This window comes from Theropithecus gelada, chromosome 13 (assembly GCF_003255815.1).
Source record: "Theropithecus gelada isolate Dixy chromosome 13, Tgel_1.0, whole genome shotgun sequence".
Taxonomy (NCBI): Eukaryota; Metazoa; Chordata; class Mammalia; order Primates; family Cercopithecidae; genus Theropithecus; species Theropithecus gelada.
Window position 1 is genome coordinate 47233148 of NC_037681.1, and position 26398 is coordinate 47259545.

At 45.3% G+C, this 26398-nt stretch overlaps 1 protein-coding gene across 2 annotated transcripts in view; it reads left to right on the top strand.

Annotated features, from left to right (window-relative positions):
* DPYSL5 (dihydropyrimidinase like 5) overlaps positions 1-26398 on the top strand; it is a 102882-nt gene that overhangs the window by 26653 nt on the left and 49831 nt on the right. For both annotated transcript variants that reach the window (XM_025354803.1, XM_025354804.1), the window contains exon 2: positions 24092-24356. In XM_025354803.1, coding sequence (XP_025210588.1) covers positions 24096-24356 — 261 coding nt within the window. In that variant the 5' untranslated portion in view covers positions 24092-24095. The remainder of the gene's footprint in view (positions 1-24091; positions 24357-26398) is intronic.

Sequence of the window (26398 nt, forward strand, 5' to 3'; positions counted from 1 at the left end):
GTGTGGCTGCTGATCTCTGGGCTTGCTTCCACCTTTGTTCTTTACCAAAATTGGTTTGCCTATTCTAAGTCCTACGTATTTTAGATAAATTTAGTATGAACTTATCAATATCTACAAAAAGGCCTATTAGGATTTTGATTGAGGGTGTGTTGAATCTATAGATTAGATTGGAAAGAATGGACATCTTAACAGTATCTATTCTTGCAATCTAGAAACATGGTATATTACATTTATTTAGTTCTCCAGTTTCTTTCAACAATGTTGTATAGTTTTCATTGTACAAGTTTCACACGTATTTTGTTAAATTCATCCTGTTTTCTAATCCCATTATAAATGAGATACATATGTTTTAATATTATAAGCTGCTTCATTCCTCCAGTTCTCAGAAAAGTAATGGATCACTTGATTAACTGCAACAGAGTAAGGCAGATTGGGAAGGAGCTAGGACTGGAGTGGGTTGAGGGTGATGAAGGGACAGCTCATCACAGACACTGGAGAACCTGCATTCCAGTGGGCAAAATACCTGTGACGGCAGAGACAGCCGCCACTGGGTAACCCAAGTGGGCATGTGGGGTGAAAACAGGTAGGAGAGCACAGCGGCGGGAGTGCAGGCAGAGATAGTGCAGAGAGGCAAGCAGCTGGTGTCAGGAGAGTGTGCCAACAGGTGGGGGACCACAGGTGGGCAGGCCTTGACTCCCTGAGGAAGGTGATGGGCAACCACAAAGAAGGGTGTGTCCGCCTACTGGGAAGGAGATATGAGGCCCTTTGCACACAGGCTTGGGCTCAGGGAGTCAGTATCTGGCATGGAGTCCTGGCCCTGCCCTCAGCAACAGAGGAGTTTGAGTACAGAGTCAGGGCTCGCCCAGTGTCAGGCATCCCAACCCGGAGGCTCAGCATGTTGAACTCTAAACCTGCCTTCCGGGTTTGGTTCTTGACTTTGGCTGGTAGTGGCTGGGGGTGGGAAGGAGACTACCAGGGACTAGGAACCAAGGAGATCTGGACAGCCTTTCAGGGAATAGATGGGGGAGAAATCGTAAGTCCTTATAAAAATAATTTGGGTGTCTGTCATCAGTTCCAATTCTACCTCTCCTAGCAGGAGCAGGTAAACATGAAAAAGAGGAAATGCTGGCATTCCGGATGAATTAGACGGGCAGGCAACCCAAATTCTATTACTCCCATTTACTTGCTTTCAAGAGATGCAGACGTATTCATCTCTTTTATCGGTAGGTACGCAGCAGGTGCTCCACAGCCCAGCATCGATCTCAGAGGAAAGGCCCATTTCCTCTTTTTCTTTGGGTGAATGAATTTATCTGCACTTTTTCAGACTCAACCATCAGGAAAAGCCTTTTGAACCCCAAATAATCATTTGCTTCATATTTCCATTCATTCATCAAAGGAGGTAGCAGCCAAGTAGGCCAGGTTACAGAGGGTGTTCTGCTCCCATTTTGTAGCCATTTGAGAAGAGGCTGCGTTGTCCAGGGCCCTGGTGAACAGAATGGAGGAAGGGGGTGATTGACTACCCCTCCTGGGGGTGGCCCCATCACTTGCACTCTTCAGTGAAGGTGATGCCCTCACTGGGTGGGTCCCAGTGCACGGTGGAGTGGGGGTGCCTCTCACTGAGATGGGGGCCCCTGGAGGAGGAACCAGGTGGAGACAGAGCATCATAAGCTTGGTTTTAGATGGGATGGGTTTGAAGGGCCAGCAAGATATCAAAGTAGAGAGATCCAATTGGCTGTTAGATGTCCAGATGAACGGCTTTGGGGTTTGTTTTTGTTTTTGTTTTTTGAGATGGAGTTATGCTCGTCGCCCAGGCTGGAGTGCAATGGTGTGATCTCGGCTCACTGCAACCTCTGCCTCCTGGGTTCAAGAGATTCTCCTGTCTCCGCCTCCCAAGTAGCTGAGAGTACAGGTGCCTGCCACCACGCCTGGCTAACTTTTGTATTTTTAGTGGAGACAGGGTTTCACCATGTTGGCCAGGCTGGTCTCGAACTCCTGACCTCAGGTGATCCGCCCACCTCGGCCTCCCAAAGTGCTGGTATTACAGGTGTGAGCCACCGCGCCCAGCCAAGATGTCCAGATTAATGGTTGTTAAATAAATATACAAGAGATGTTAGCTTGCTAGTGGCTTTGCCTGACCTGGCACAAACATCCTCAGACTGCAGTCCGGTGTAACTACCCCATTCACCAGGGCTGTTACTGATTCCACAGCCTTTTTTTTTTTTTTTTTTTTTTTTGAGACGAAGTCTCGCTCATGTCCCCCAGGCTGGAGTACAATGGTGCGATCTTGGCTCACTGCAACCTCCGCCTCCCAGGTTCAAGCCAGTAGCTGGGATTACAGGCGACTGCCACCACGCCTGGCTAATTTTTGTATTTTTAGTAGAAACAGGGTTTCACCATGTTGGCCAGGCTGGTCTCGAACTCTTGACCTCAGGTGATCCGCCTGCCTCGGCCTCCCAAAATGCTGGGATTACAGGCATGAGTCACCGCGCCTGGCCCACAGCCACTTTATTATAACAATATTTTTTAAATTATATAGTACCAACAGATTGAGTCCCACTGTAATTCTCTTTCTGTGGGGAAACCACAGTTAATAGTTTCGTGTATATATGAAATCTCACGTATATAAATACACATGTAGATAAACATACCTTGGGTTCTGGTTTTGTCCTGTAAACTACTTTCTTCACTTATAACCTCCCATGTCAATACTTAGAGATCTACAGAATCCTTTTCAATGGCTGCACAGCCCTCTATTGTGTGAATATACCATTATTTATTTAAACAGTCCTCCTATTGTCAGACTTTAAGCTAGGTCTCAAAATATTTGTTATTATAAACAACAGTGTTACCAAATACCCTCGTAATGCATCTTTGTACAACTGTTCAACTGTTTCCTTAGGAGGAATTCTTAGACATGAAATGCACATTTTAAGTTTTCATGCAGATGTTTAGATTTCCTTCTGGTGAGAACATACTAATTTGAACTCTGTTAACAACATATAAGAATGCATGCTTTTTACATTTGCTTTGGACATTGTTCTGTGTGCTATTATGAATGGTGAAAAATGTAATCTCATTGTTTTCATTTGCATTTATTTAATTATTAATAAAAGTGAACATCTTTTCATTTGCCTATTAGCTATTTATGTTCCCCCTCCCCTTGTGGGTTGCCTATTCTTATCCTTTGCCTATTTTTTTATTGCAGTATTTTTTTGCCTTTTAGGATTTAGAAGCGCTATTACATACGAATATTAATCCTTGGTTAGATGATACACACCTGTCATACCAGTTTTTATTTTTCTTTATTAAAAGTAATTTGTGGTATCTTTTGCTGTATCATAATTTTTCACTATTATATAGTCTAAATTAATTTGATCTTTTGTGGTTTCCGGCTTTGGATTATGCTAACAAAAAGCCTAACTCAATCAAAGTTTATAAACATATCCTTCTATGTTTTTTTCTAGCACTTTAGACTTTTCTCTCCTTTTCTAATGTAAAATGCAAATCTACTGATGCTACTTCTTTGCTTGCCATGCCAGCCAGCCTTGCCACTACACTCAGCCTCTTGTCTATACTCTTGGCACGCCGTGTCCCACCAGGCCTTGAAAGATTCAGCCCCTATCCACTTTCCACTCTCATGCATCCAATACACCAGCCATCCTGAGTGCACCAAGCTAGCTTGCACCACACGGCTTCTGTCTGGAACATCCTTGCCTGACTTCTCCCCCAACCCCTGGTGAATTCCTAAGCAACCGTCCAGACTCACCTCCAAGGCACTTGTGAGAAGCAGTCCTCCAGCCCAGTCGGTGTGAAGTGCTTCCCCACCCTTCCCGGTACCGACAGCCCTTCCAGCTCCTTGTCTCCTGTTGAAATGTTGGCTGATGCCTTTCCTTCCACTACCAACTTGTGAGCTCCATGAGAGTTGGTTGAGTATCTGGCGCCCAGTACAGTAACCCTGCCTCCATGATCTGATTTGCATTTTAGCAAGCTCAATCTGCTTAGTGTGGAGATAAGTGTGGAGGCCAGGGACCACCAGAAGTATCCATGTAATGGTGAGGTCATAGTCAGTAAATGATAAGGGCCTGACTTCAGCAGTGGGTTTGGAGAAAGAGGACAGAGGAGAAACTGATTTAGTAGGTAGAACCAACAGTGTTTTGTTTGAGATGTTTCCTGGACATTCAATACATGAGAAAATAAAAACGTTAGCCCAGTGCTTGGTGACCCGTGCCTGTAATCCCAGCACTTTGGGAGCCTGAGGTGGGCAGATAACTTGAGGCCAGGAGTTTGAGACCAGCCTGGCCAACATGGCAAAACCCTATCTCTATTAAAAAAAAAAAAAAAAAAAAAAAAAAAAAAGGCCGGGCGCGGTGGCTCAAGCCTGTAATCCCAGCACTTTGGGAGGCCGAGATGGGCGGATCACGAGGTCAAGAGATCGATACCATCCTGGCTAATCCCGTGAAACCCCGTCTCTACTAAAAAATACAAAAAAAAACTAGCCGGGCGAGGTGGCAGGCACCTGTAGTCCCAGCTACTCGGGAGGCTGAGGCAGGAGAATGGCGTGAACCCAGGAGGCGAAGCTTGCAGTGAGCTGAGATCCGGCCACTGCACTCCAGCCTGGGTGACAGAGCGAGACTCCGTCTCAAAAAAAAAAAAAAAAAAAAAAATGCCCATTAGCATGGTCCAGACCTTTTGATTCTTTGGAATTACGCCTGCTTTTCTTCTCTTCCATGAACTGTGTGACTTGGCCTAGTTATCACCTCCACGTCATCATCTATCAAGTGAAGTTAGCATATGGACCTACAAGGCCAACTGTGCAGTGATTTCCAGGATGTGCCATGTGTGACGAGCTCTCCCAGCCCCTGATACATGCAGTCAGTGAGTGCTGGTTCTCCACTCTCCTCCACCTCGTTACCTTGGGTGGTGGGGTCAGTTGCCATATTCCAACTGATCTAAAGGATTTCTAGAGAGAGATGATGAAATCAGCTCTTATTATTGTGTTTCCACAAACCCCAGATATGCCCTGGACAGCTAGTCCCTGCCTGAACACCTGTCCACACCTGCTTTCTGCTCTGCTCGCCTATGCCACCACTCATTTGTTGTTGTTGTTGTTGAAACAGAGTCTCACTCTGTTACCCAGGCTAGAGTGCAGTGGCATGATCATGGCTCACTGCAGCCTCGACATCCTAGGCTCAAGCAATTCTCCTGCCTCAGCCTCCCGAGCAGCTGGGTCCACAGGCACACGCCACTACACCCAGTTAACTTTTGATTTTTTTTGTAGAGACAGAGTCTCACTATGCTGCCCAGGCTGGTCTCAAACTTCTGGTTTCAAGCAATACTCCTGCCTTGGCCTCCCCAAGTGCTGGGATTACAGGCAGAGCCACCACTGCGCCAGGCCCATGCTGCCACTGTTAGTATCATTCCCAGTCTGTTTTCCTTTCCCTTCAGGGAACCTCCCAGCATTCAGCCCTCTCTCAGCTCTGCTCCTTCCGTTTCTGTTTCGTGGGCACCACCCAGTTAACCCACTGCACCCCCATGCCTGGCTTACCACAGTCACTGCCCTCCCTGCCTCCAGTCAACCCAGGCCAGGGTAAGGAAGCAGAAAGGCCAGTCCCCAACTCACAGTTGCATCCTGTAACCATACTTGGATCCTGCTCCCGTTGTGCCAGGGCACCCTGGGAGCTGTGTGTCTCATTCAGAGCCTCAACCTCTTGGTCTGCACCCCTGATTTATGCCCTGTCTCTCCGAGCTGCATCCTCATCCCCCCCTATCTCTCAGCCCCGACGTAGCCAGTCTGTCTGCCATTCTCAGCCCACACTTGCCTACCTCTGCCTCCCCTCTTTTCTCCATCCCAAAGAACACCTTCTTTGCTCCTCTGCCCCAGCGCTTGACCAAACACCCACAACCAGTGCAGAGTTCTCTTTTGAGAAGACTTCCTTCCCATCACTCGCAGCTCAGAGTCCGTTCCTGTGGCTGACACTGTAAGTGCAAGCTCCGTGGTTCTTACAACTTCCCCAACCATGTCCGTGGTTCTTACAACTTCCCCAACCCAAGCCTTCTTTCAGCCAACATTGAATGAGTCCCCTCTACGTGCCAAACCCTCAGAGGACAAAAGGCATAGGCTTGGCTTTCAAAAACTTTCAATCTATTGGGCTTGAATTCCCACCCACAGTTTTCTCAGCCATAACGTGGGGATAATAATGTTTCACTTCCTCACAGGGCTGCTGTAAGATTGCTAGGAAATTGTGTGTGAGCTCTTGAGATGATGTGGTGCTGATGGTGTTGACACCCACTTGACAGCTGGGAAAACGGGCCTGGGAGGACGTGCCCATAGTTGCATGGCATAGCCGAGGTCACTGCCCTCACCTGTGCTCACTCTGCGGACCACCCCATTTCCTCCTCACCTCCCCTCTGTGTCCATCGCATCCTCACTCACTCCCATTCATTTCCCTCTAAAACAGGGCCCTGAAATCCAGACGCGGTCAGCCTAGTGGTATCATTGCCCCGGAAGAAGGGGAGTTGGTCATTTTCACCCCCAGACGTTCTGTAAGCCTCCTGAGAGTGCCCACTGGCCTGCCACCCCTGGTGGCACGGTGCTTCCTGCCTGCGCCCGGGCGTCTCAGGATCAAGATCACAGTGGCTCACCACCTCACTTCTCATCTCCTCAAAGCTGGGTTCCATTAGTCACAAATTTCCATGGGCACTGATGAGATCCGCTTCTCAGGCTTAGGAATTCTGGACTGGTGTAAAAATGTCTGTCTCAGTGATGGAGGTGTCAGGTCCATAAGAAAGGCAGCTGGCAGGAGCAGGCACAGGAGAAAGGCTGCCTTTGATTGGGCAGAAGATTATTGACTTAAAGTCAGAGGCAGGTAAAAGCAACTTCATTTGGGAGAGAGAGCCTGGGAACACATTTTAAGTACAAATATCTGGTGCCTCTTTGAAGAGGTTTCACGACTCGAAAAAAAAGGGAATGCCTTGTACCCTTTTGAAATCTTGTTTAATTTCAGGAGTTGAAATAAAGGAAATTGGTTTGTCCCAGACAAGGGCAGGACTTCCTGAAAATAAAGGGAAAGTTTTTCACCTTATTTCAATTTTTTTTTTCAAATAATATAAAAGCACTTGCATGATTTTAAAGTGCAATATTTACTTATTTATTTATTCATTGAGACAAGGTCTCACTCTGTCACCCAGGCTGGAGTTCAGTGGCATGATCACAGCTCACTGCAGCCCCGACCTCCCTGGCTCAAGCAATCCTCCCGCCTTAGCCTTCTGAGTAGCTGGGACTACAGGCGCATGCCACCATGCCCAGCTAATTTTGTGTGTGTTGTGTGTGTTTCTGTGTGTGTGTGTGTGTGTGTAGATGGAGTGTCACTATGTTGCCCAGGCTGTTCTCAAACTCCTGGGCAATTGCTCAAGCAATACTCCTACCTCAGCCTCCCAAAGTGCTGAGATTACAGGCATAAGCCACCACGCCCAGCACAATATTTATTTTTAATTATAAGAGCAATGTGGGCAGAGATCACTTGAGGTCTGGAGTTCAAGACTAGACCGGGCAACACGGTAAAACCTCCATCTCTACTAAAAATACAAAAATTATTTTGTAAATTAGCCGGGCGTGGTGGGGCGCACCTGTAATTCCAGCTACTTGGGAGGCTGAGGTGGGAGAATCACTTGAACCCAGGAGGCGGAGGTTGCAGTGAGCCAAGATCGGGCCGCTGCACTCCAGCCTAGGTAACAGAGCAAGACTATCTAAAAAAAAAAAAAAAAAGCAATGTAACATATAGAAAGTCTGGAAAATTAATTAGGGGGGTGGAAATCCCCTGTTATCCCACAACAGAAACTATTGTTTATTCTCTTCTGATCTGCTTTGAGTCCACATTTTGGTCGTAAGGGTATTTGACATGTATTTGTATTTTTTTAAAGTTTTAAATGTTTGATGAGATATATACAGAAACATGCAGAAAATATATGTGCAGTTTAAAGAATAATTCATAGCAAATACCTGCATAATTCCCACCCATGTAAGAAGCTCCCCCTACCATGGGCCCCTTCCTCCCTGCCAGATAGATAACCACTGCCAGAGCAATAACCACTATCTTGAGTTTTCTGATGATCACTTCCTTGTTTTTTTTGGTCATGGTCTTAACACTAGATGCCTACATACTATAATCCCATTTGCCTGTTTTGGATGGTTATGAGAATGGAATCATACCATATTTGCTCTTTTTGTTTGGTTTGTTGGTTTGTTTTGTTTTGTTTGTTTTTGAGGCAGAGTCTCACACTGTCATTCAGGCTGGAGTGCAGTGGCACGATCTTGGCTCACTGCAACTTCCAACCCCCGGGTACAAGCAATTCTCCCATCTCAGCCTTCTGAATAGCTGGGATTACAGGCATGCGCCACCATGCCCAGCTAATTTGTGTATTTTTAGTAGAGATGGGGTTTCACCATGTTGGCCAGGCTGGTCTTCAATTCCTGACCTCAAGTGATCCGCCCACTTCAACCTCCCAAAGTGCTGGGATTACAGGCATGAGCCACCGCGCCCGACCTCATATTTACTCTTATGTCTGCTCCTTTCCCTTAACTGTTGTTTGCAAGATGCTGTATATGGCTGTAGTCAGTTCATACTAATCTTCAGCTTAAAAGAGAATAAAGTAGTTTTATATTCTCATTCAATTTCTACCCTGAATCTAGGTTTCATCAGGTAGCCTGGGTTTGTGGTCCTTTCATGGTTAAGAAAATGCATTCTTTCCTCCAGCTTTCCCCAGCCCACATCTGAGGTCTCCAGCTGAGAAGAGCCCCCTGCCCTGTTCCCTGGCAGTAGGTGCAAGCCCTCTTCCAGCTTTTGGCCCTTGTTCTAGGAAGCAGCCACTCCAGGAGCTGCTGGAGGCCCTTGAGCTGCAGCTGCCATCCTTTCAGCGGAGCTGATGGAATTATTTCTGGGGCCTGGAGACAGCTGGTGAGAGCATGGGAAGCACAGCAGGGCTGAGTTATCTGCCAGGAGTCGGTGCCGGGCGGGCGAGGTGCTGGTGGTGGTGCCTTCTCTGATCACAGACACTTGGCCTTCCCCAGCTAAAGCCCCAATCGGGAGTCAGGAGTCCTTGTCTCCCATGTGTACACCTGTCTGCCCTTCTTCCAGGACCTGCGGGAGCTGGGCTTTTGGAAGTGGGATTTACTCACACTTACTTTTAAGGGTCCTCAGCCTGTCCAGGCCTCAAATGATGAAGACCCCTGGCCTCAGGGAGTCAGCCAACACTTACAAGGAGCCAGGCTTCAGCCCGAACACCCAAGACTGGTGCTGTGCACACTTGGGCTGGGAGGTGCATGTGAACACACATCAACACACAGCTAAGCTTGTCCTATCCCAAACATACACATACACACACACACACACACACACACACACACACACACACCCAGCTCTGGCTTCTGACAACTGCCCCATTCCTCTTCTGTGCCTTTGAACTAATCTCACTGAACAAGTGGTCAGCAGCTCCCATTTCTTACCACCCTCTCACAGCTAATCCTTTGCAATGTGGCTTTTGCCCTCTGCACACTGATGGTCCTTGTTCATTAAGTCCAGCCACGTGGGGCCGGGCCAACTCAGATGAACCCATGGGATTAAAACCTCTTACTTGATCTCAGCCTGTTAAGGAATCATCCTTGTGGATTTATATACACCTTCCCAGAATCTATTTGTTTCATTCAACTCCTCCTTGCTTGGGGCCCAAGAGATAGGTGGCTCTTGATCTGTACTTGGGGCAGTTCCTTTTAAAACTGTCTCAGGAGTCCAGGTGTGGTGGCTCATACCTGTAATCCCAGCACTTTGGGAGGCCGAGGCAGGCAGATCACCTGAAGTCAGGAGTTAGAGACCAGCCTGACTCACATGGTGAAACCCCGTCTCTACTAAAAATACAAAATTAGCTGGGCGTGGTAGCGGGCACCTGTAATCCCAGCTACTCGGGAGGCTGAGGCAAGGGAATCACTGGAACCTGGGAGATGGAGGTTGCAGTGAGCCGAGATCATGCCATTGCATTCCATGGGTGACAGAGCAAGACTCAGTCTCAAAAAAAAACAAAAAAACAAAAAAAAAACCTGTCTCAGGAGCAAGCCCTTGTTCACCGTATTCACACCCATGACACTGGCCAGTGGGGATGGTAGTTCCCGTCCCTTACCCACTTCTGCACTCTGAAGAGGCTGTTCTGGTGCTGGGCTCTTACCTATAGTCTTGCCTACCCCTGACCTACTTGTTCCGATTCTACCTTCTACCTTCTCTCCAGTGCAGTGACAAAGTTGGTAGAAGTTTTCCAGATGTGGATGCTTCATGATCTGGTGCAGATGGTCCCCAGGTACAAATGCCCCAGTCCAGCCCTCCCCCAAAATGGCACCTCCATCCATAGGCTTGATCCTGTCCCGCCCCTGGGTAATGGAAACAGGGCCTGGTGGGACATTCAGAGACCTCCTGACTAGCCAATTTGGTATGGAAATATGTTTGTGGCTGTGGACAAGGACCCAGGGTGTCTCATGGTGGATGTAACATTAGACAGAGACTCTCTCTCTCTAGCCTCTGACTGCGCTGCCTGACCAGTCCTCCTTTCCTGTGCCAGTCCCAGGCATCCAGGTTCTCCACTAGTCTTTGGAGATGCCTGAGGCCCAGATGGAAGAAGGGGACCTACCCTTTTGCTCTCCTCAGTTCCTTGCCCCAGGGTTGGGTTCTACTTTCAGAATTCCTCAAAACATTTTGTGCTGGGCGCGGTGGCTCACGCCTGTAATCCCAGCACTTTGGGAGGCCAAGGCCGGCGGAGCACGAGGTCAGGAGATCGAGACCATCCTGGCTAACACGGTGAAACCCCGTCTCTACTAAAAATACAAAAAAAATTAGCTGGGCGTGGTGGCGGGCGCCTGTAGTCCCAGCTACTCGGGAGGCTAAGGCAGGAGAATGGCGTGAACCTGGGAGGCAGAGCTTGCAGTGAGCCAAGATTGCGCCACTGCACTCCAGCCTGATGGACAGAGCCAGACTCCGTCTCAAAAAAAAAAAAAAAAAAACCATTTTGCACAAAACTCCCAGGTGACCCAAATCTGGACCACCTCTCAGAGCAGTCTTCCTGGATGTCGACCCTGGCCTGGGCTGGATAGGAATCGGGAAGATTTCTGGAGGGGGTGACTGGGGACAGGGGAGTTGGTTTTGGACAGGTTGAGTGTGTGCTGCCTGTGGAACCCAGTAGAATGGTCCAGTGGGCATTTGGATGGTATTAAAATGCTCCCACTCCCTCATTAGCTAGGCTTTCAAGTTCCTGCTTGCTTCAGAAAACTGGGGGTTGTGAAGAGCTCAGTCACTGAGTAGGTGAAGTTTGATTGGATGTCAGGAGAGGCAGTCATGGAGTGGAAACAGCTGTGACCTTTTCTTTTTTGCTTGTCACCTAATTGCTATTAGTCATTAGTTCATATAAATGGGCTAGAAAAGTGGATACCTTCGAGAAGTAGGACATGAATAAGGTATGGAGACTTAAACAGTAATGACATGCTGAGTTCACAGGTCTCTGTGTCATTATGACCTACCTTACATGTAGGTCATAAATATTTTATTTCTATCTAAATAAATTATAAAAAATGCACTTAATGCTATTAAGCTGCAGCTACTTACCTGAAAAGGAACAAAATATCGCCTCTAAAATAACTACTAATTATACAATTTTGCAAACTAATAAATATTATTTTAAATCTACTCAATAGTTGATAAATCAATTATGAATTAATCATAAAATTATACTGTGCTTTAATATTAGTTAAGTTTTTACTGTTTACTACTTAGAAAGCCATTTACTTTTTTAAAGTTAAATTTATTAACTTAAACCCTCAGCATTTCCCACTCATCTCAAACTCCCCTTTGACTTTTGTGTTCTGCTGAACCTTTGATTTGTCATGTTTCAACTCAAAGAGAATCCCTTCCCTGAGTGACCCCAGGGTGCCTTATGTGCCAGCGTCCCCCACAACCCCATTTTAAGAATGGCTCTCCCATTGAGAAGGCTGCAAAATGCCAGCCTACTGTTTCTCTCTCCTTTGTGCTGATCAGAAGAAAAATAGCTGTAGGTTTCCATTTTCCTTTCCATACAACTGTCCTGTGTTGCCTTTTGATCCTTTAGCAAATGTTACCTGCTTAGAGCAAGGGAAAACCATGTCAGCCCGCCTGTGTCCTCTGTGACCTGAGCTGACCTCACCTGCCCCTTGAGGTGCTACCCAGGTTGCCATTAGGCTTGGTGTAGATGCCACAGATCCTTCATGTCACATGACAGTGTTTTTGATATAACAGTCTTGTGCGTTTTTGATATCACAGTGACCAGTTAATCTGTAAAATCATACGTTTTTCTGTGGATTCTATCAAAAGAGGAAATGTGAGTCTTAAACCAATGCTTTCTAAAAAGAGGAAATGCATGTCTTAAATACCTTCCAAGTTCCCTTTAAGGTCTTTATGCAGGAAGGGTCCCCCTTGCACCATCCTGGCCCCAAGTGCCTGTGCCAGAGGCCCCCAGCGTCCTCCAGCTGAGTTGTTGGCAGGGGCAGCCATGTGGGCCAGACTGTGCAGGCTCTTCTTGTCTCACACCTCCCTGCAGGCCCAGGGGAGCTGGGGAAGGCGATGACAGAAGCAGGCAATTCCAAAACACAGTGTTGGGCTTGGCATTTCTTTGGCAGGACTAAAACTGTGTACCTTCTAGGAGTGTAGGGTGTGTGCATTTCACGATCAAGAAGCAGCAGCTGCCCTAACTTTGTCCACTCAGCAAGATGCTTCCTGTGCAGTTCTGCATTGGAACTACTCCACAGAAGTAAAAATGGGGGGCATGGAAGAAAGGATTTTCTGTTTTCCCACAAGACAGTGCTTGGATAGCAATAATTGTTACTATTTTAAACATGAAGAGGCTTTCTCATGAAATACTGCACTCCCTAGTTACGGTATTGTCCCCTCCCCACCACCCCACTTCCACCCCAAGTTCCCTATTCCCAGCTTGCACATCACCTTAATGCAAACCCATAAACGGTTCAGAAACATAATGCCACAGAATCAGAAAACTGGAGGAGACAAGCTGTGTATAACTGGATAAATCTAGGATTCTGGATATCCAAAGATAGCCACCATTTTGCTGTGGAAGGCATCATTACTTCCCTGAATAAATTGTAAAAATCATAAGATCCCTATACTTGCAGTGTGACACCTTCCCGTTAGCCCTGGGTTGGTTCCCTTCAGTTCAAGGTCACTGTTGACAAAGTCTAGGGACTGGAGTGAAAATTGGAGGTAAACTTAATAGTCTATGCATCTCTAGAATTCCATACTTATGATTTATTGGTTTTTCTTTTATTGAGATGGAGTCTCGCTCTGTCACTCAGGCTGTAGTGCAGTGGCGCCATCTGGGCCCACTGCAATCTCTGCCTCCCAGGTTCAAGTGATTCTCCTACCTCAGCCTCCCGAGTAGCTGGGACTACAGGTGTGCAGCACCATGCCCGGCTAATTTTTGTATTTTTAGTAGAGACGGGGGTTTCGCTATGTTGTCCAGGCTAGTCTCGAACTTCTGACCTCAGGTGATCCACCCACCTCGACCTCCCAAAGTGCTGGGATTACAGGTGTGAGCCACCATGCTCAGCCATGATTTATTCTTTCTAATGGCATTTAACTGTCTGGAATTTTTCCCATTCTGCCTGGGATGACAGACATGTGTTTTTGAATTCTGTTGTTTGCATAGATAAAATAACTGGATGATCAAAGTTTTTGGCGAAACATATGGGCATATGGGATACAGCCAAAAGTCTTTAAAGGAGGTGACATTTATTTTAAGGCCCAGTTGTTACTTATGTTGCTCATTTCTGTCTAGTGTGATGTCTGAGTTTGGGCTGCTTTAACAAAACTACCATTGACTGGGTAGTTTAAACAACAGAAATTTATTCCTCACAGTTCTGAAGGCTGGGAAGTCCAAGATCAAGTTGAATCTGAGGGTTCCTGTTGAGGGCTTTCTTCCTGGGTTACAGACGGATGCCTTCTTGCTATGCTCTCGCATGTCAGAGAGAGTTATGTCTCTGCTGTCTCTTCTTCTAAGGACACTAATCCCATTCATGAGGGTTCACAAAGGCCTCCCAAATGCCCCACCTCCAAATACTATCACATCAGGGATTAGGCTTCAACATATGAATGGGACACAAACATTCTATTCATTGTTATGTAGTGAACCAGAGGGCCAGATATTGACTCTGTCTACACAATTATTGTGTTTTGGAATAAACTGGGTGACTTGAAGCATCATCCATTGGTAAAACTAATACTGACCTTCTGGAGAGCTTATACTTCTTTCTGACCACAACCTCTGACAAGAATATTGCCTGGATTTGCTGCCTCAATTGGAGCAGAGGGAAGAGAGTCCCTTTATGGTGCTTAAGAGCCTGCATAGTGTAGAGGAGGAAAAAAAAAAACCTGCATCACAACAATTGCCCTCAAATCTCTTCCCTTCTAGGGGGACTTTCCTGAGAGGTCCAGAGTATCCACCCCACTCACCCACCCTCTGACTGACTCCATCACTATGTTCATACACATGGGCACACACAGACAGCCCGTGCTGCAGAGACAGACCAGCAACGTCCTCCCTTTGTTGAGTTCAGCAAAGACTAGCAGGGAAAGCTGTAAGAATAGGTGCTAATGAGGTTACTGGGGAAGGTGAGCAGCATGATGAATGCCCACAGTACATAGTGAGGCAGGATTGGAAGGGGTTAGCATCTTGGGGACTTAGGCTACTTGGAAAGGTAGGAATGTGTGGGGAGGATACTGATGCAATAGGCTTCCTACCATCACCATGCGGCTTGTCTTACCCATTCCAGCTCTGGTCTCTGTAACACGGGGAAAGATACCCAGTTTACACCAGTATCTGTCAAGTTCACTTTTAGGTCTTTAGGCAAGAAGTGCCCCCTTTACACTTCAGTCACTTATTAAAGCAATTATTTGCATCTCTTTTGCTCCGTAGACTGAGTTTTTTAAGAGCAGGGCCTGTGGTTTTTTTCAGAGTTGTCTCCAGTTGAAAGGAGTGAAGTTACAGAACACTTTAGTGCATATAAATGTTCTAAACTTTTAAGATTTTAAAAATTTAAAAAGATATTCTCCAAAAGCACCCTGGGTAGGGAACGTGTTAGGCAACTGTGCTACGATATTATCCAAACAAGCCAGTGTGGGCCTAGAGGTCCCAAGACCTTGGGAACCCTGAGGCTGAAGCCGCTCTGACAGCAACCCATGTGGAAAGCTGGAATTTGGCACAATTGGACCTGGAGGCTGGGCCATCACTCACACTGTGGTGTCTCCACTGAGCTGCTTCTGATCTGGGGTCCAGCTCACCCCTGCTTCTGTATGGCTCAAGGCTAGATGCTTGTATTAGTCTGCTCAGGCTGTCATAACAAAATACCACAGACTGGGTGGCTTAAACTACAGAAATTTATTTTCTCACAGTTCTGGAGGCTGGAAGTCCAAGATCAGGGTGCAGCCGGGTCGGGTTGTGGTGAGATCTCTCCTCCCTGGTCAATAGCTGGTCAATAGCTGCCTTCTCACTGTGTCCTCACACGGCCTTTCTTCTGTTCCTGTGCCTAAAGAGAGAAAGCAAACTTTCTGGTGTCTCCTAACGAAGACACTAATCCTAGCAGATCAGGGCCCTGCCCTATGACCTCATTTAACCCTTAAAACTTTCTAAGAGGCCCCATATACAAATACAGCCACACTGGGGTTAAGACTTCAGCATATGAATTAGAGGGGACACATACATCTAGTCCATAATAACTCTAGAGACAAACTATCTGGCTTTCAATCTCTCCTCTGTTACAAACTAGTTGTGGGACCTTGGGGACTTTCCTTTAACTTTTCTAAGCCTCAGGTTCTTCTTGGTAAAAATGGGGGCAATGATGGTACCTATCTCTGGGCATTGTAAGGATCAAATCAGATGATGTACACAATGGGCCTAGCGAAGGGCCCAGTATATAGTAGGTATCTAGTAATTATTAGTTAGCATTATTAATAGGGTCCTCTAAGTTCTGAGAATGAGTTTCCTAGACGGTAGTCCTAGGAGTGCAGTCTATCCTGGATTTCCAGGACCAGCCCAGGCCTGCATGAATGAGATTCCTGGGCCAGAGAGGTTCCAGGGCTCCCCAGTATTCTGCAAGGGAGCCAAACCTCTTCAGAGCCTCGTTAGCCTCCACAGACTTCCAACTGGGAAGTGGAAAAAAAATAGGCCGAGAGGTGGTGGCAGCCCAAGGGTTCTAGAGAAGGGGAGTAGTCAGCCCCATCTACTCCTCCCTCACCCATCTCCTTTCAAAAACGATGGCAGAGGGAGGAACTGAGCCAGCTGAGTCTGCATGAAGGGTCACAGTGGATTCCTTCTGGCTTCTTTTTAGTTAATAAATAAATAACTTTTTTTTTTTTTGAGACGGAGTCTCGCTCTGTTGCCCAGGCTGGAGTGCAGTGGCATGAACTTGGCTCACTGCAACCTTTGCCTCCTGGGTTCAAGTGATTCTCCTGCCTCAGTTTCCTGAGTAGCTGGAACCTCAGGCATGCACCACCACGACCAGCTAATTTTTATAATTTTAGTAGAGACGGAGTTTTATCATGTTGGCCAAGCTGGTCTCGAACTCCCGACCTCAAGTGATCCGCCAGCCTCAGCCTCCCAAAGTGCTGGGATTACAGGCATAAGCCACCAAGCCTGGCCTAAAAAAAAAGCCTTTTGAACATATATTTTCAGATTATATGTTCCTCCTCCAATTTATTATATAAAATTTGAAAAATACAGAAACCTATGAAGGACATAAAACTCACCTGGAAACCTTCTACCCAGAGTTAATTCCCTTAAGTCAGATAGACCTAAATCTGAAGCCCATCCCTCCCCCTGGAGTTGTGTGACCTTTAATGAGCTACTTGTTATTTTCAAAACCTCTGTTTATTCCTCTTAAAGTGAGGCTAATACTTCCTGCCTTGTTCCCACTTTGTGGGGGTTGCTGTGTGTATGCAGGTAAAGTGCCAGGCACAGGGTGTTTATTTACTGAGAGCTCTTATTTCCATTGAAGACGATGTCCTTAGCTTTTGATTCTAGCATCAAAGCTCAGACAAGAATTCTCAGTAAGCTATTATCACCTGCTCTTTCAGATTCTCCAACCTCCAGGCATGTGCTATGAACATGTAAGCAAACCCATCTTGTCATTTACAACATTGACATAATGATTATGCAGCAATTTTTCCAGCATAAGTATTCCTAGTTTTCCTCTTACCTTAAAGCTGCTTTAAAAGGCGAGGATTAAGCCAGACATGCTGGCATGCATCTGTAGTCTCAGCTACTCAAGAGGCTGAAGCTGGAGGATCGCTTGAGCCCAGGAGTTCAAGTTCAGCCTGGGCAATGAAGTAGAAAACTAAAAAACAAACAAACGAGCAAACAAACAATTTAAGGTGAGGATTATATCTTCTTTTTTTTTTTTTTTTTTTTTTTTTTTTTTTTTTTTGAGACAGAGTATCGCTCTGTCACCCAGGCTGGAGTGCAGTGGTGCAATCTCGGCTCACTGCAAGCTCCGCCTTCCGGGTTCACACCATTCTGCCTCAGCCTCCTGAGTAGCTGGGACTACAGGTGTAGCATGGAGGATTGGGTTTGTTTCTTCCTCCAGCAAACTCTAGTGTCACTATCACTTCTCTCTTCTTTTCTTTTTTCTTTTTTTTTTTTTTTTGGAGACGGTCTTGCTGTGTCACCCAGGCTGGAATGCAGTGATGTGATCTCAGCTCACTGCAGCCTGAACCTCCTGGGCTCAAGCCGTCCTCCCACCCACCCCCCCAGTAGCTGGGACTACAGGCACGTGCCACCACGCCTGGCTAATTTTTGTATTTTTTGTAGAAACGGGATTTCACCTTGTTGCCCAGGCTTGTCTCGAACTCCTGGACTCAAGCGATCCTCCTATCTTGACCTCCCAAAGTGCTGGGATTACAGGCGTGAACCACCACACCTGGCCCATTTCCCTCTTTTAAAGCAAACTGAGAACCTGGATCTCTCCTTTCCTAGTCGCACTTGGACTTGGCTTTGTAATAAGTGAGAGAGGGAGAGACTGCATCTCAGACTTCTGGGCTTCCTTTGGCCAGAGGGGCTCTATCCACCACCCAAGAACCAAACCCATTTTCTTATTATTGCATATGAAATTAAAACTCCAGATTTTAGATTTTAGGACAAAAGATCCCTTGAAATGTGTTTAGCTTCACCCCAGCTCCAGACAATAGGCCTGTGGCTGTGGCTGTCCCCTCTTCCCTAGTCTCCTCAGTTGGCTCCCCACTCTCTCTGCCCTGGCGCCTTCCACTCTAGGCGAGCAGGACCTCTTCTCCCCAGAGGTCAGAATGATACCCTGCAGGGAGCAGATGTTCCTGGAGTACAGTTATCACTCCCAGCCACCTGCCTTGTTTCCCAGCACTCCCTCAGGCAGCAGCCCCCAAGGGCCATGCTTTCCTTACGGCAGGAGAACCTGGTGGTTAAGGCTCCATATGAGCTTTCTTGTTCGTTGTTGAGATTCCATGCACTCGAGCCTGGCCAACTTGGCAAAAAATAAACCAACTCTGTCCAGAAGAACAGGCTATGATCTCCAACTATCTGACATGTCCCCTTACAAGAGGTACTCCTTTAATAGATCTCCCAAGGCCTTTTCACCCTGGGACACAGCCTTCCCAGAACTTCCCTGGTGGCAGACAAAGTTAAATGATGAGGATGAGAGAAAATATGTTGATTCCTTTGTTCTATTCATCATAGTTAGCTGTGTTAGGAAAATTGAGCCTTATCTTGGACATAGAGTTGCCAAATATCCCTGAAAACAAACATGGAATTGGTCTACTACTCATTGCTTTAAACCATTTTGATTGTGTTAGAGTGCAACAAGTAGATGGGGCTATTTATTCGTTTATTCACCAGTTTTGAGTATTCTGTACTGGATGCTGAGGATGAGGAGCGGGCAGAGACAAAGATGACTGATAGGACTGCCTTTGAGGACCCTACTCCATAGGTGGAGACAGAATCTAGTGCCATGAAGGCAATGGATCTAGTGAAGGCACAAAGAGAGTCAGAGAAAACTTTTTCAGAAGAGGGGACAATTGGGCCCTGAAGAATGAGAAATTTACTGCATATAAAAGTGGGCTTTATTTTACCTCAAGGACACACTGCAATGGCGTAATCTCCTTCCTGCTGGTCAGAGTTTGTCCTATATTTTCTAAACCTAAATGTAAATATTTTCTGTTCAGATACCTAAGGGTCAAGAAAGTTGCATATCCTTATTATTATAAATCCTTATTAGAATTTATATTATAAATATAAATATAACAATTTTATATACTTATATAATTATAATTTATATTATAAATATAAATCCTTATTATTGTAGATAATTCCTTATTTATTTTGGATGTTAACCAAAGTGTGCCCCCTGGATGGAATTTTAAGCAACTCACTATGACCACAGCTATCTGAGCTGCCCTCAGCACTGGCCCCATTTCCTGTGTGCACCCCATTTCACTTCTCAGGTCCCTGCAGTGGCTCCCCCACATCTCCACACTCTCCTCAAATCCACTCACTCTGTACCACTCCCACGAGCTATCAGCCCTCAGCTTTGCAGAGCAGAGAGAATGCAAACTCACTTATATGCCTGTCTCTTCTGCATCTGCACATCACCTCCTCCTACAGGCCTTTGACTTTAACCTCTCTGTATCTCTTTCCTCTTTGGTGAAGTGGGCATAATAATGCCTTCCCCGCAGGATTGTTGGAGGGATCTAATCAAGCAAGCCATGTAAATTGACAAATGAGGGCCTCTTTTGTTGAAGCCTTCTGTTAATGATGGTCACCATTATTTTATGCTACCTCCTTCAGGAGCTCACATCATAAATAGTTCCTTGATCTCTTAGATCTTTAATCTCTCCCTTGGCTCCTTCTTCACTCCCTGAAAAATATTGGTCCTAAAATTGATACTTTCTCTCAGCCATGCTCCTTGAGCCGTTTCTAGGCTTGCTTTACTCACAGAGATCTTGACGGCTGTATATGCAGTCTCCACAAACTTGCCTTCAATCAGTGTTCGTCAAAGACTCACTGATTTCCAAAGCAGAGGTCAAGATCTTCTGTGGTCCTTGCCCCCACTTCACTGCATGGCTACATTTAATGCTAAGGGAAGGGAGCTCTACAGAGGAGGGAGTAGTCAGTGATGTCAAATGTGGCTACTTGATGCATGATCCATTTTGAGTTAATTTTTATATAAGATTTTAGGTTTAAATTGAGGCTGGGTTTTTGGCCTGTGGATATCCAACACCATTTGTTGAAAAGACTGTCCTCCCTTCACTGAATTGCTTTTGCACCTTTGTCAAAAATCAGTTGACCACAGTTGTCAAGATCACGCAGTCTTGATTACTAGAGCTATGTAATATGTCTTGGAATCAAGTAGACTGATTCCTCTGACTTTATTCTTCTTTGTAGAAGTTGCTTTCGCTGTCCCAGTTCCTTTGCCAATCCACATACATTTTGACAATAATATACAAAAGAATTGTGCTGAGATTTTAACAGGAATTGCGTTAAACATGTATGTCAATTTGGGGAGAATTGACACTATGTTGAGTCTTCCAATCCATGAACATGGTATGTCTCTCCACTTACTTCGATTGTCTTTGATTTCTTTCATTGGCATTTTGTAGTTTTCAGCATACAAGTCCTATGTGTGTTTTTTCTGTTTTTATATTGACAGATAAATTGTATGTATTTGTTGTATGCAACATGATGTTTTGAAGCACATACGCATTGTGGAATGACTAAATCTAGTTAATTAACAGATGAATTACCTCATATGAGAGGTTAGAACACAATAGCCACACTCAAAGTATTTTTCAAGAATACAATGCTATTATTAACTATAGTCAGCATGTTGTACTATTTATTTAACTGAAATTTTGAACTTATTTAACTGAAATTTTGTATCCTTTGACCAACATTTCCCCAACATTTGACCAACATTTCCCCAACTTCCTTTACAACAACCACTCCAGCCGTTGGTAACCACCATTCTGTTCTCTATGTCTTTTTTTTTTTTTTTTGAGATGGAGTCTCGCTCTGTCGCTCAGGCTGAATGGCAGTGACGTGATCTCAGCTCACTGCAACCTCCACCTCCTGGGTTCAAGCAATTCTCTGCCTCAGCTTCCCAAGTAGCTGGGATTACAGGCACCCACCACCATGCCCGGCTGGGTTTTGTATTTTTAGTAGAGACGGGGTTTCACTATGTTGGCCAGGCTGGTCTTGAACTCCTGACCTCGTGATCCACCCGCCTTGGCCTTCCAAAGTGCTGGGATTACAGGTGTGAGCCACCACGCCCAGCCTCTGTTATCTATTTCTATGGATCAACTTTTTTAGGTTCCACATAGGAGTGAGAGCATGTGGTATTTGTCTTTCTGTGCTTGGCTTACTTAACCTCATATTCTCCAGATTTATCCAAGTTGTTACACATGACAGGACTTCCCCCTTTTTTATGGCTGAGCAGTATTCTATTGTGTATATATACATCTTTTTCATCCATTCATCCATTGATGGACACTAGAGTTGATTCCATATATTGGCTATTGTGAATAATGCTTCAGCAAACAAGAAAATGCAGATATCCCTTCAACATACTGATCTCATTTCCCTTGGATATATACCCAGTAGTGGGATTGCTGGATCATATGGTAGTTCTATTTTTAAGTTTTTAAGGAATCTCTATACTGTTTTCCATAATGACTGTTCTAATTTACATTCCCACCAACAGTGTACAAGAGTTCCCTTTTCTCCACATCCTTGCCAACACTTGTTATCTTTCATCTTTTTGATAATAGTCATTCTAACAGGTGTGTAGTGATAATCTCGTTGTGGTTTTAACTTGTACTTTTCTGATGACTAGTGATGTTGAGCACTTTTTGATAAATCTGTTGGCCATTTGTATGTCTTCTGAGAAATGTCTATTCAGGTTCTTTGCCCATTTTTAAATTGAGTCGTTTTCTTGCTGTTGGGTTCTTTCAATTCCTTATTTATTTTGGATATTAACCTCTTGTCAGATGTATAGTTTGCAAATATTTTCTCCCATTCTGTAGGTTTTCTCTTCACTCTGTTGTTTCCTTTGCTGTGTAGAAACTTTTTAGTTCGATGCAATACCACTTGTCTATCTTTGCTTTTGTCGTCTATGCCTATACATGTTTTCTTGGATTTATGCCTATTTCACTTTTTCTGAGTATTCATGTGTTCATTGCTAGTGTACAGAAAAAAGTAGCCTTTTGTATATTGATTTTTTAACTTGTGGCCTTGCTTATTTGTTCTAGGAGATTTTTTTTGGTAGATTCCTTGAAATTCTTTATGTGGATCATCATATCATCTGCAACTGGGGACAGTTTTGTTTTTTCCTTTTCAATCTATATGGCATTTATTTCATTTTTCTTTCCTTATAGTGCTGGCCAGAATAACCTGTGTTGCCTAGCAATGGCAAAAGTAGACATCTTTGCCTCTGAATTGTAGCCTTTCACCATTAAGTCTGATGCTAGCTGTAGGGTTTTTTTGTAGGCGTTCTTTATCAAGTTGAGGAAGCTACCCTCTCTCGCTACTTTTCTGAGAGTTTTCATCATGAATGGGCGTTGAATTTTGTCAAATGCTTTTTCTGCATCGGTTGATACAATTTTGTGATTTTTCTTCCTTAGCTTATTAAGATGGTGGATTACATTGATTGTTTTTCAAATATTGAACCAACCTTGCATTTTTTGAATAAACCCCATTTGTGTGGTGTCTAATTCTTTTTATGTGTTGCTGAATTCTGTTTGCAAATATTTTGTCAAGAATTTTTTATATCTATATTCACGAGACATATTGCTCTGTAGTTTTCTTTTTGTAGTGTCTTTGTCTGGTTTTCGGTATAAGGCTAATACTGGCTTCATAAAATGAATTGGGAAGGGTTTCCTTCTCTTCTGTTTTCTGGATGAGATCGGTATTAATTCTTCTTTAAATGTTTGAAAAAGTTCTCCAGCTTTTGAAAACTGTTGATGCTGGAGACCCAATCTGGCCCAAATAAATCTGAATCTCTGGGGGTGGGGCTTGGACATACGTAGTTGTCCAAAGCTACTCAGGTGAGCTTAATGTGCAACTAGCTGTGGAGCTCAGTGTTGGTTGTGGACTTATTGAAGCCAAAATAGGAGCATGAAGGAAGCAGAATCCATCTGAGGAATGTCATGAATTAAATGGATGTGAAATTTGGAGAGTTCAGCTCTGAGACACGACCCTGGAGGCTCTGGTGTTTTCAGGATACGGTGCAGTGTAAGGGAGACATTAGTTGTATAAGATATGTGCGGCCGGGCGCGGTGGCTCACGCCTGTAATCCCAGCACTTTGGGAGGCCAAGGCAGGCAGATCGCGAGGTCAGGAGATCGAGACCATCCTGGCTAACACAGTGAAACCCCATCCCTACTAAAAATACAAAACAAAAGTAGCCGGGCATGCTGGTGAGCACCTGTAGTCCCAGCTACTCGGGAGGCTGAGGCAGGAGAACGACGTGAACCTGGGAGGTGGAGCTTGCAGTGAGCTGAGATCGCGCCACGGCACTCCAGCCTTGGCGACAGAGCGAGACTCCATCTCAAAAAAAAAAAAAAAAAAAAAAGGACATGTGGGTTCGACTTGGCTACTTGATAAACATAAATTCCTTAGCAATTTCAGCTTTCTCATCTGTAAAATGCCTTGGGTTGTTTTGGGGATAGTAGAGATATGAGAAATGAGATATGAGACATAGAAAATGAGATAATAGATGTGAAAATGCTTTGGAACTCACATAGCATTTTGAGAAAGTAAAACATGATGTTTCTGTAGGCCTCAGCTTCTCCCTTACTGCCACCATGTCCTGATTCCTAATAAGTCCCTCTGGGAAGCCAGTGGGAGGCTTGTGACTCCCACTGGCTGTAGGGGAAACTTCCTCCTCTTCTTTGTTCACTTACCCTGACCATGGAGTTTGGGCTCTGATAGGAGGGATGGGACCCTGGAAACAGTGAGAAGGGACTTTGACCTTGACCATGCTCACCTTCTTGTAGGAACATGCTTGCCAACTCAGCCAGCGTGAGGATCCTCATCAAGGGAGGCAAGGTGGTGAACGATGACTGCACCCACGAGGCTGACGTCTACATCGAGAATGGCATCATCCAGCAGGTGGGCCGCGAGCTCATGATCCCTGGCGGGGCCAAGGTGATTGATGCCACAGGGAAACTGGTGATCCCTGGTGGCATCGACACCAGCACCCACTTCCACCAGACCTTCATGAATGCCACGTGCGTGGACGACTTCTACCATGGGACCAAGGTAATGCTCCTGTTTGTCAAAGGTGGCTTCCTCTTTGGCTTTTTTATTCTGCTTCTGGGGCTGCTCCAGACTAGACCCAGGTGAGCCAGGTGCTCCCAGTGTATTGCTGGCAGGAGAAGGGTGTGTCAGGGCCACTATGGCAACTATAATAGGGATTTCCAGCTTAATGTCACAGGTTTCCATGATTACAGAAAAGGAGGCATTTAGGCCTGTTTTGCTAATCATATCATTTACCCAAGTACCCAGGCTGAGAACCAATTTTATTTTTATATTTTTATGTCATGTAATACAAGCCTAGAGGAAGAAGAGAATAAGCTGGTGTTTGTTATTGTGTAGGGGAGTGGGTTGGTCTGATGGACTTCTTTATGTTTATAAACTGAATTAAATTCCCAAAGACTGAAAGACAAATTTGCTTCTTCTAGATGATGATACAGCTTCTATTACCTCTCCTGGCTTGCTTGTTATTTTTTAAAATAACTGGAAAATTGCTGGTGGTGGGTTCTCTTTTCAGAGTGAGTTACCATGGACAATATTTAACCGTTACTGAGCTGGACCTGAGCTACTGTAAGTTCCTGGATGCCAAAAACAAAAATTCAGAAGAAAAATTAGGAGGAAACTACATTCTGCAAAAAGAGTCATGAATGGGCTTTTTTTTTTTTACCCTTCCCGTATGTTCCAGACACCTCTGTTACTGCTGTCATCCCTCTTCCTTGTGATTTTCTATCTCATGCTGGCCTCTCCCCGGATATCAGACTATGGGCTCCTTGAGGGCAAGGCCTGGCCATTTTCCTCTGCTTTCCCAGAAGCTGGACTGACCTGGAACTAGAGTAGCTGTCCTGTAAGTGTGCAGGCAGAGGCCAGGCCTGGGGACACAGCCGCACCTCAAGTAGATGGCCTTTAAGGTCTCCTTGAAGACAGGCCCCCTTCCCAATCCAGGGGCTGCAGACCAGACCCTGGGAAGGCTGAGTTATGAGGAGTCACAGTAGTCATTGCCCGGCTGTGCCCACACAAGGATGCTCCCTGGCCTAACCCTCTGGCATCAGGGTTACACCTGCTCGCTCTAGCCCAGTCCAGGGAAGAGAGGTAGTAGGCCGACCCTCCTTGCTTTCTCCTCTGAGAATTCCCCCAGGCCCTGAAAGTGGTATTTCGATCATGAAATGGGGAGCCCCATCCTCATAAACTCAGGATCCTCTTGCAGGGTGCCTGGTGACAATCGGGACCTTTCTGAAGTGACTGAGCATATCCAGCTCACCACCCTCATGCACCAAGCCAGGCCAGGCCTGCGGTTATTGTTGTCATTTTCACTGAAGTATAGCATATATACAGAGAAGTGCAGAAATTGTAAGTACACAGAATTGCCACCGTTGAATGCACTTGTAACCAGCTCCCAAGTCAAGACACCAAACTTTACCAGCACCCAGAAGCTCCTCCAGTCACAGGTCCCCACTAGGGATAACCACTATCCTGACTTCTAATAGACTTTTTAAAATAACAGCTTAATCGAGATGTAATTCACATATACAATTCATGTATTTAAAGTGTGTGAGTCAGTGGTTTTGGTATATTTATCACAGCTTGGTTTTGTCTATGTAGATGAAATGAAGCAGTATGTACCTTCATATTGGCTTCTTTTGCTCAAAAATTAATAAATTCATTCACTTTCATTGCTTAATACTATTCCACTGTGTAATACAGCACATAGCAATTATCTCTCTGTCAGTGGTCATTTAGGTCATTGCTTGTTTGAAGCTAAACATTGTCACTATGAACATGTTCTTGTACATATCTTCAGCAAACATGTCTGTACACATTTTGTTGGGCACATACTCCTAGGAATGGAATTGCAGGGCCCATAGGGTGCACTTACGTTCAGCTTTAATAAGTAATGCCAAATAGTTTTCCAGACTGGTTGTAACAATTTATGCTCCCAGCAGTAGTGTAAGAGAGGCATTTAACATTGACATCACCAGTCCATGCTGGGGCCCATTCTGTAGTATGCTCAGGCCTTGCACTAAAACTGCACCTTCCTAGTTACTGTCCCT